General features: G+C 34.6%; 1 protein-coding gene across 1 annotated transcript in view; it reads left to right on the plus strand.

Moving 5' to 3' along the window:
* The window catches only part of LOC132547178 (leucine-rich repeat-containing protein 74A-like), a 41,420-nt gene extending 38,126 nt beyond the window's left edge, over positions 1-3,294 (plus strand). The window contains exons 13-14 of the mRNA XM_060210937.1: positions 363-523; positions 3,101-3,294. Of these exons, the coding sequence (XP_060066920.1) occupies positions 363-523; positions 3,101-3,294 (355 nt within the window). The remainder of the gene's footprint in view (positions 1-362; positions 524-3,100) is intronic.
* Positions 3,295-9,727: the final 6,433 nt, after the last annotated feature.

Below are 9,727 nucleotides of genomic sequence, written 5' to 3' on the forward strand. Positions count from 1 at the left end.
AACGATAAGTCGAGATTTGTACATATATGACAGACAATCTTTTTGTGAAGTAAGAAAATTAATGTTTCTTCATTACTTCAGGAACAATAATAAATCATAATATAAATTAATAAATAGATGAGATTTATGATATTATATGTCAACATATCTATTTATATTATTCCTTTCAAATATGGAAATCATCTTCAACAGTTGAAACGCATTTACATTACAGTTTAATTGATACATCAATAGCACATCAATTTATATATAACAACATATTGATTGTTTTTTATTCAAAGCTCTTCGCTGTGATCTCATATTAATTGATCACAGGTAATTTTTTAATTTCCCAATAATATCTTCTACTACTGCGTCTATAGAGAATTCATGACGGTCCAGAGAGAAGTGCAACGCCAAATCACAAACAGAACAACGAGGGCAAGGCGACGCACAGGCAAAGATGATGAAGGGCTTGTAGGGCTTCGAAAAATTCTTAAGGAACTTATAGAAAAAAGAAATAAAGAAAACAAAGAAAAGGCGAGTAGTACCCAAGGTCCTAATACAGCACGTGTAGCGACTAAATCCAAATCTTTGACTGTCACTAAGCCTGTTCTTATACGGAAGGGTAAAACTAAAACTGCATCTTAGCACTAGACGTAGATATAGTTTCTGTGATAGACACGTGGAACTACTGTATTGCAGCATTGTATACCATCGTAATAGAAGAGCATTCATCAGTCATTTATGAGGTCCTGTTATTATTGGATATATCATATCTACCGTGTCTTCTTTCCAGATGATAATTTCAAGAGACAATTCATGAATATGCACATGCATGAATGTTTATTTTCTAATTTATGTAATATTTATCAAGAGCTTCCTGCGAATCTAATATATGAAATACTCGAACAAAACTTTTTGTTAAGTATTCTGTATCTGTTAGTGTTTTTGTTTTGATTTAAAATTTTAGTAATCCTTCAATTCATTAATCAGTTTAACAATGATATGTTTGTATTGTTGAACGTGTGATGATCCTATACTTGATAACTGAAATGTTGTATAAACCATCTCTTCTTTTAACAATAAAGATTTCAATTCTCTGTACCTTTCCTTGTCTGTACACAGAAGCCCAGCCCCTTTCGTGTGTTGGCTAACTTCCTATGGTGTACGAACTAACAGTGATAAACACACAACTACTAACACATATGTTGCCTATCCTGTGATGTATTCTACATGTCTCTGCTGACCTGTATTCTGACACTATGGCAGAATTATTACGTCCCCAAGCATGCATCAACATATGATATTGGGTTAAAAGGAAAAAAAATATATAAGTTTGCAAAATATAAACGAATTTTGCATAAACATGAGTGTTTTTACCAAATATTACATGTTTCATCACAGTTTTTGCAACGAAATAGCAGATATTTCATCCACTTAATCTTAATGTGACGAACTTGTGATAGTTAAGTCTATAAGTTGCAAGATCATATGTGTGGCTTTAAAATTGCATGATGGCGAGCATGTGAAGAAATAGTTGCGACACTATCAAATTGCAAATTTAATTTGTTTTATATTGTACGTCAACAAGCACCAATTAAGCTGGCTTTTTGAATGAATGTAGTGTATAAATAAATAGTTCGCTATAAGCACGTGTTATCACTGCGGGACTATAGAATATATAGTTTGCATTATGGAGAAGCATTGCTGTCCTGGCAAAAGATCGAGGTAAGCTATGAAGATACTTCTCTGAAGATGGCAATCGAGGTAGGTTTTGTAATTATATGTTCTTCTTTAACACTCTCCTCTGGTATTTCTTGCATGTGGTATCCTTTCCCATTTCCGGAAACCCTTCTATATATAACCGAGAATGTATTATATTACAGGCTATGGAAAAAATGGAAAGACAAGCAAATAATAGACCGCTACAACAAGTATAGGTACCTTAACCACGGTAAAGCGTGTTTTAAATCCATCACTAGCCCCCAGACACATCCAACAGCCACAGTGTCAATAGCACTGATATCACTTGCACATGAAATATACGGTTTGATCACAGTAATTCGTTTGTCAGTGCAAAGTGTGATTTTATTTTACAGAGACATCGTTTTTGTTACACCAAATTGAAAATAAGCATATATCACAGCCAAAAGAATGTGTAAACCGACATGTTTGTAGTGTTATGACGTTGTCTGAAATGCTTTCACATTGACTATTTTTATATACAGATAGAGATATCACACATGGAATAATCCATATAACATTATGTGATTCAAAAGTTTCCAGAAGAATTATAAAGTCAATTCAATTACTTCAAGTTAAGAAGTCATATTTCTACTGCGGTAAATATGACTAAATGATAAAACTAAATCCGTCAACAGGATAGTCTGTCATATTGTTTTTAACTTTGTATTCAGTTTCGCTGATATACATTTATTGACAGATTTCCGTCATTTGTAGCGCTCGGTGTATACACATCGATATGGTATTTTGTAGAGAAAGGGAGACAATGCGTAACTTCTAGGAAACACATCAACTGTCAAATGGAAACATTTTATGCCAATTTCAATCGTCAAGTAAATGGTATTCCAACTTTAACTTACCTAGTAGTATCAACTCTGTATTTTAGAAGTTATACCTGAATCCCAAGCAATTATTGTTGCTCCTACTGACTGTCCTCTCGGGTGTAACAAAGTGAATAGTTTTACATGTACAAAATGATGTACCTACGTTCGCTCTAGCAGGCTTTGCGAAAATTCACGTATAATAGATCCTTCACCATTACAGCTTTTATGAACTTTACGTCTTTTATTCATCTTTGCTTCTTTACACCTTTTCTAGAGAAAACCAATAAATTGCTTTAATCCGTTTACATAGTTGAAGTTTTCTTAAATATTGTTATGATGCATTTTCATACCTACTTTAATTCATATTTTGAATATAAAGATTTTTTATTTACCACTATTATAGTAATAAGCAACAAATGGTGTATTTTTGAAAGTGGAAAACCGTGGAGAATTGCCTTATATATCATACCAAGACAAACACTAATACTTTGCTTCAAAGATTTGCTACCTTTAAACGTTTAATCAATATTTATTTGGCATTTTACAGGCAGCTGCCAGACGGTTTTCGTTGGCATGGAGCAGTGCTGTACGCCAAGCGTCAAACGCACGCAGATTCTCGGACCCAGTGGTGTCAATGTCCCATGATCAACAGGAAAAAAAGTCCCCAATACATTTATTACAACAGTTAATGAAAAACAACATTGCCGGAAGCACAGATACGATTCCGGAAGAGGAAATAGCATAGCAAAAGCTGACAGCTATCATTGTTCTCATTTTTAATACTTATTCTGTAATATCAGGAAATAATTTAATAAGAGATGTCGTTAACTGTGAATTGTTACACAGCCTGGGGTTTTATATTTTGTTGGTTCAACATACTTGCCAGTATCATATATCCACCAAATGTTGCTAACGATGATCATGAAACGTTTAATATAATTCGGAGTGGTCATAAATTGTGCATTTACATTGTCCTGAAGTATATCCATTGCATATGATTTTGTACACGAATGATTTTTTACTCTGAGATACGCTGCCATCTGCATAACGCTGAAAACCACTCTGAGAACCATAGCATAGTCAATCACGTCAGCAGTGAAAATAGTGTCGAGGTCCTTGGTCTCGACTGCATTATACTCAAATTGGGCCATGCAGGTGGCTTTTGCACTTGTCTTCATTCCTTATTTATAATCATTTACGTTTCGCGTCTAAGAATTAATGCTGGAACAAGAAGTACCCTTTAGACAAAGAATCAGAGCTGGAAATAGAAGTAATCCCTTAGTCAAATATCAACGCCGAAATTAAATATTCTACAAGACCACGAATTCATTTTGGAGATATCACAAAATGCTTGGTTAAAGAACAGAATGCATTATGCCACGAACAGTTTCAGATCATTCTTAATGCGTTTTCAGTCGGCAAAACAATTATTACAACTGAAATTCCTTTTACTCCTGCATTATGACAGGGACAAGTCAGTGAACAGTGAACTTGGACCTACCATCGGTAGTACTGCGTTGTAGACGATTTCAAGTTAGAGGTCTCTGTTCCTTGATTTGTATGTCCTTCTGGTTTCTAGTAGCATGTCACTCCCTCTTCTTGGATTCTTCCGCCTTTATGACGCATTTCTGAAAATAGTGCTCCAACTTTATCTGGTGCGATTATTTGGTTTGAATATAGAGAGGCCATCTACGCCCCTGCTTTCGTCACAGACATAGGTCCCTTGATCCCTTCGCCCAAGATATTTACCATAATCATTACATTTATTGGCACATGTCTGAAATTCATTGCAAACTTTATAATTCCTATACAGTATTATACCATTTTATCTTTTTATATATACATGTGTATATACAATTATATATATATACCTAATGTTCCTTCATTCATTATTTTAAGCTAGACATTGTTGCCTTTATGGAAATGTCTATGAAGTAGTTATGTTCTGTTTCAATACCCCGGTATCTTCAGTGTCAATAGGAATTTACAAAGATATTTGTGTTCTCCACACATTCTCCTAGATTACCAACAAGCACCAGATTTAAGTTTTCTTTCGTTTTAGGGTCAAAACGATTACCCGGTTGAAAGGTAATGGAACCGTAGATACAATTAAATAACTAAAACATTTTTATCGAATATTTTCAGTGAAAAGCTCCTTAATGTTTTCCCGTTTGTAATATTGTATAGTGAAAAACGTTTTTTATCATATATAACATGCGGAAGTGTTCATTTCTACATTACCGATATAAACAAATTTAATTATTTGAATTTTTTTTTCATGCCAGTAGTTTCTTTGAATATCTCCAGAAATATTGTAACTAGGATTTTTCATTACACATATAAACGCATCTGTATCATGTAATGAGATTAATACAGACGACTTCTTAGCAAGGACTCTTTGATGGCCAAAATTTGGCTATTACCTTCGTCAGACACTTTGACTCGTTAATCCACATCAACAGCTTTAACACACACAGTATATTTCATTAGTTATCTCTCTGAACTTCTCATTTTAATTATTATTTTACAATACAGCGTTTCTTACAACATTAAGATTTAAATATAAAAAGAGAAGATAAGCAAGTCAAATGTATTGCTCTAATGAATAGCTGTTTATCACGCAACACAGTTTTAATGGATCAGATACAAACCATACGTCAGCGTTTGCTGTGGTAGGACTATAGAATCATGGCGGACAGTAAAACATTAAGATAATAAAGTAATACATTCATGACATTCTTGTGATAGCAACAACGTTAATTGCAAAGGATGGGAATGAGTGCTTGATTATCCCTTGGGGAATCAGAGCCAGACCTTCTGTCCAGTTTTTTTTTTTTTTTTTATAATTGGAGGTTTGGGCATTTAATTACCAAACACATGCGGAAAACAAATGCATTTGTTACTGTGTAGTAAACCAATAATAACAAGTAAAGAAAGGGATGTAGCGTTATACCTATACCTCTGTTCCAAAATAATAACAATTACAGAAGAACAATACCTGCTTTGTTATCAGTTTCTAGCTGTTATTTATAAACGCCTTTCATGTAACTTAATGTCACTTAGGTAATGTTGACAGAACCGTCATAAGGGAGATAACTCTAAGCCCATTACAGATATATAATAGCGATAGATAGCGAAAATTCCACAACAAAGACTAATCACATAGGAACTTTACTCTTCATTTTGACATAAAACCGAACAACTACAATGCGCTAATCGAGTCTGATGGCTTTCACCTGGGCGTCCACGGTTCGATTCCCAGGACGGACGCAAAAGGTATAGGGTAACCTGTCTCACCACATGCCTTTTCCTCTGGTACTCAGGTTTCTTCACACAGACCACTTGCACGTTTCCATTCGGGGCAACAAGGGCAATCAATATAAGTTGGAAAAATAATTGTTGTGAGAAAAATATAGTTTGACTTTGAATATGATGTACTTTGGATGTTCAAGTGGTGTTGTTATTATCTCAGAGCTTTTGCTGCGATAAAATTATGATAATGGCAAACCTTCTGCCATAAAGGGTTTTAATTTATAAGAATTCTATTGTTAATTCATGTTATAAAAATTAAAATGCGTTTGTTGTTGTGGTTACAAAATAAATAATGTTGAACAAAAAATAAAGACATGTTCAAATCGTTCATTTGTCATGTTTTATTTACCAAATAAGAAGCACCTCAAGAATAAAAACTTCAATTGATTGCAGTGGTTGTTTAACATCGAAGAACCTGACTGAAGGTAAGCTAGTATAACGTCCATTTCAAATTCCATTGATCTACACTGCTAGTTAAAACATCGTTATGTTAACAAAAACAACAAGAAAATACCAACATGCCAATATCATAATCCAAACTCAAATTCAATACAACTAGGACAAACTATGAATTAAAGAAAGATTTAGACGGCGACCCCTGAAAAAAAGCAAAGACCAGGGGTTCTAGAAATCTAAGCGTCTTCTGCTTCATCGACAACACTCGCTTGGTCAATCCAAATAAGTAATGTCACATTCTAAGGTGAGAACAAGGCTTACAATGACGGAACCAGCAGGCAAACTAACAAGCATCAGAAACCTCCAGCTTAGATATTTCCGAATGATATCACGATGACGACTAGAAAATGTCCTAATCATTTTCATCAACTTGCATCTCTTGAAACCCTGCGTTACTAGTTTGGTCGTCAGTTGACGATTTCTTCCACGAAAATCTTTTACATCAAGTCGCTGAAACGTTTGCCTGTATTTTTTTTATTAAATTATACAATTGAATTAATATCATTATAATTATTACAAATTAACCGGTAATGGGTGTTTATATATAACTCTATATTTCTGGGGTACTGTGACACATGAAACAGTAGTCGGGGTGAAACACCTTGTAAAAATAAACCTATATAAAACTCTGTGGTAGGAAATGATTTACGGTACATGATTTACGTATTCATCAGTTTTATACGACAGTTGACCTACTGACATTAAATATTACTCATTTGCCGATAAGGGATCACCAAGCAATAAATTGGAAGTGTGGATCCAAACAGCTAGTGCTAAATTTATTAATGTTCTCGCTCAAACTAGCATGTAACTGTTATTGGTATTTACATTTCTTATCCAGTGCAATATATGAGTGGTAAAGTGTAGTGCGATTTTAGTCTAAGCTTTTACTCATTTCACAACACCTAAGGCCGTTGTTTATTTAGAATGGATGTTGGAAGCGTGAACGCGGTCACTTGGCACCTCAATCGTTATGTAAATCAATTCGTACCGGAGGCAAGCCAGGCCAAACGAACTGTTTGATCTCAATGTCTCTGTAGTTTACTATATAATTATCCTCGAAGTTGAATAGGATTTCTATTATGCATCGTGTATAATAATTCACCGCCGTGTAGATATAACTTCCGGCGGTATCCATTAACTTACACAGGCCACCATCGTAGAATATTTATGAAATCGGATGGGAAATTTATGTTCCAAAACACTACGTTACTAACGGGTCCATCGATTTCAGTGATGTGGGGGATCCAGATTCTATCAACTGCACGAAGCGTACTTCCCGTTTGAGTAGTATGGTACGATAACCGTATTGTGTGTTAGGTCTCCGGATTTTATACACTTTTCTCTCATCAATGGCTGCACTTGTTTAGAATCGTCCAATGCACCTTAATATAATTTTATATAAAGCTGTAATGATACGTAGTTGACATGTCCGAATTGAAAACAACGCATTGAAACAAATACAGCGATCAAATTGATTAACATTGGAACAATTATAGAAGTTATGACAGTTCAGCTGTGAAACTTACTGTTATATTGTCCAGATTAAAAACAGAAATCTGAAAGAAATTCCAATATGGCTACATTTTTTTTAATAAACTCAGGGGCGAGGAAACGAGATCAAAATATGAACCAAACTGATCCCTGACAATTTCAGAAGAATAAGCATCCTGCTTCATCGCCACGTAAATCCTGGTCAATCTAGGTAAGAAAGGTCCGAGGTGAGAAAGGAATTAACACGCAAAACTTCTTACTGTCCCGAATGAGGTCATTGCCTTGCCATGAACATAACACTTTCTGATAATGTTCGTCAACCTGCATTTCTCGAAACCCTGTTATCTGTCGGTTGTCGAAATCTTTGCACGGAAATCGTGTTATTGTGACCAAGATACTACTGAATATCCAATCAACTGCGATATTTAAACAACATCGATTGTCGAAGACAGAATTTTACAATCAAGAAATTGAAGAATTACAAAAAGCAATCGAAACTATCACTCTTGCTATAAGGCTTGATTTAGAAAAAGTTCTAGATATTAGGATATATGTAGAAGAGGACGCCGTATGCTTGATTTCTATCCGGGGGATATCTACAGTATGATGAACAATCAAGAAATATCTTGCTATCTTTAAAAAGGGACGTCGTATATGTATATATTTCTAAAATGAAACTGAAGGACCTGTTCCTTTACGTTCGTTGATATATTCAGCCACGTACGAAAACAGCAATAATTTTACCGAAGGCGTTTAGGTGTAGTTCCATAGGTATGTCAAAAGTCTGTTGGAAGACCGCCATTGGTTTTAGATGTACTCTTCAAGAAATGAGATCCACGATAATCCACATCCATTTATTTGTACCAATGTTTCATTGAAAATAAAGACATCTTGTCGGTTTATAATATGGTTTAGTGATGTACAGAGTAGTAAAATGAAATATTCTGATGGTAACATTGTTTTCAAGATTGGACAAAAGGTCTTTCTGAGTTCTTTAAAATCATTATCTCAATTATATCACTCAAGTAAAGATGATCAAATTAAAATCTGATTTCATTGTTTTAAAACGGTAGCAAGGATAATTTGAATGAAAAGAAATGCAGGTAATAACTTTATGTCAAATTGGATTTCTTGCTAAGTAACAGTATCCAATTTGACCAAGGGAGGTTCATACTTTAACCATGAATAAGTGATCTGTAATTATAAGACAATAACGTAGCACGATTAGGTCGTATTTCGGATTTGGTAAGATACTGAAATGAGTAGGGAGTGTCCTTCTTTATACAGATCGTACACCCCGAACTCTTGTGGATTGTGGACGTAGATAATTGCTTAAGTTTTCATATCAGAATCGGATCATTAAGTGACGTCAGGATCAAGAGATACGGCCAGGTCTTCAAGTTTATGATAATTTAAAGAATGATAGACCGAATGAATTAAATCCACTCTAAAAGTGGATCCAACACGAGATGCTCTTGATTTAGCTACTAACAGCAAACAAAAATTAAATGACCTGCTGAAGAAAAAAACAACGAGAAACAACACAAAGATACCAAGATCAAATGTAGAAGAAAATCCAGATCCATAGAAACTTAAGGGAAACCAGCTTAATAAGAACCGCAATCGGATGCTTTGTTGATACATTAAATATACAAAGTTGTGGATATACCAACAAGAAAACAAGAAAGATTTAGGTTTTCAGCATTAAAAACTGTCGTTTTGTAACCTGTCAAACTCTTGCCAATGCGTTCTACGATCAGTCGTTATTGCTGGTGATAAAGTTTACCTGTTAGAAATCCGCCTATTATCAGCAATACAGATAAATGAGCTGAGAGCAGCCTCAGGTATAGAAAAAGCTAGCACATAGTTGCAAACATCAATGTACAGGAAATTCTCTGGCGATATATAATCATATA

The sequence above is a fragment of the Ylistrum balloti genome, unplaced genomic scaffold (assembly GCF_031769215.1).
Source record: "Ylistrum balloti isolate Yb309-2 unplaced genomic scaffold, AGI_CSIRO_Ybal_v1 Utg369612, whole genome shotgun sequence".
In the NCBI taxonomy this organism is placed as follows: Eukaryota; Metazoa; Mollusca; class Bivalvia; order Pectinida; family Pectinidae; genus Ylistrum; species Ylistrum balloti.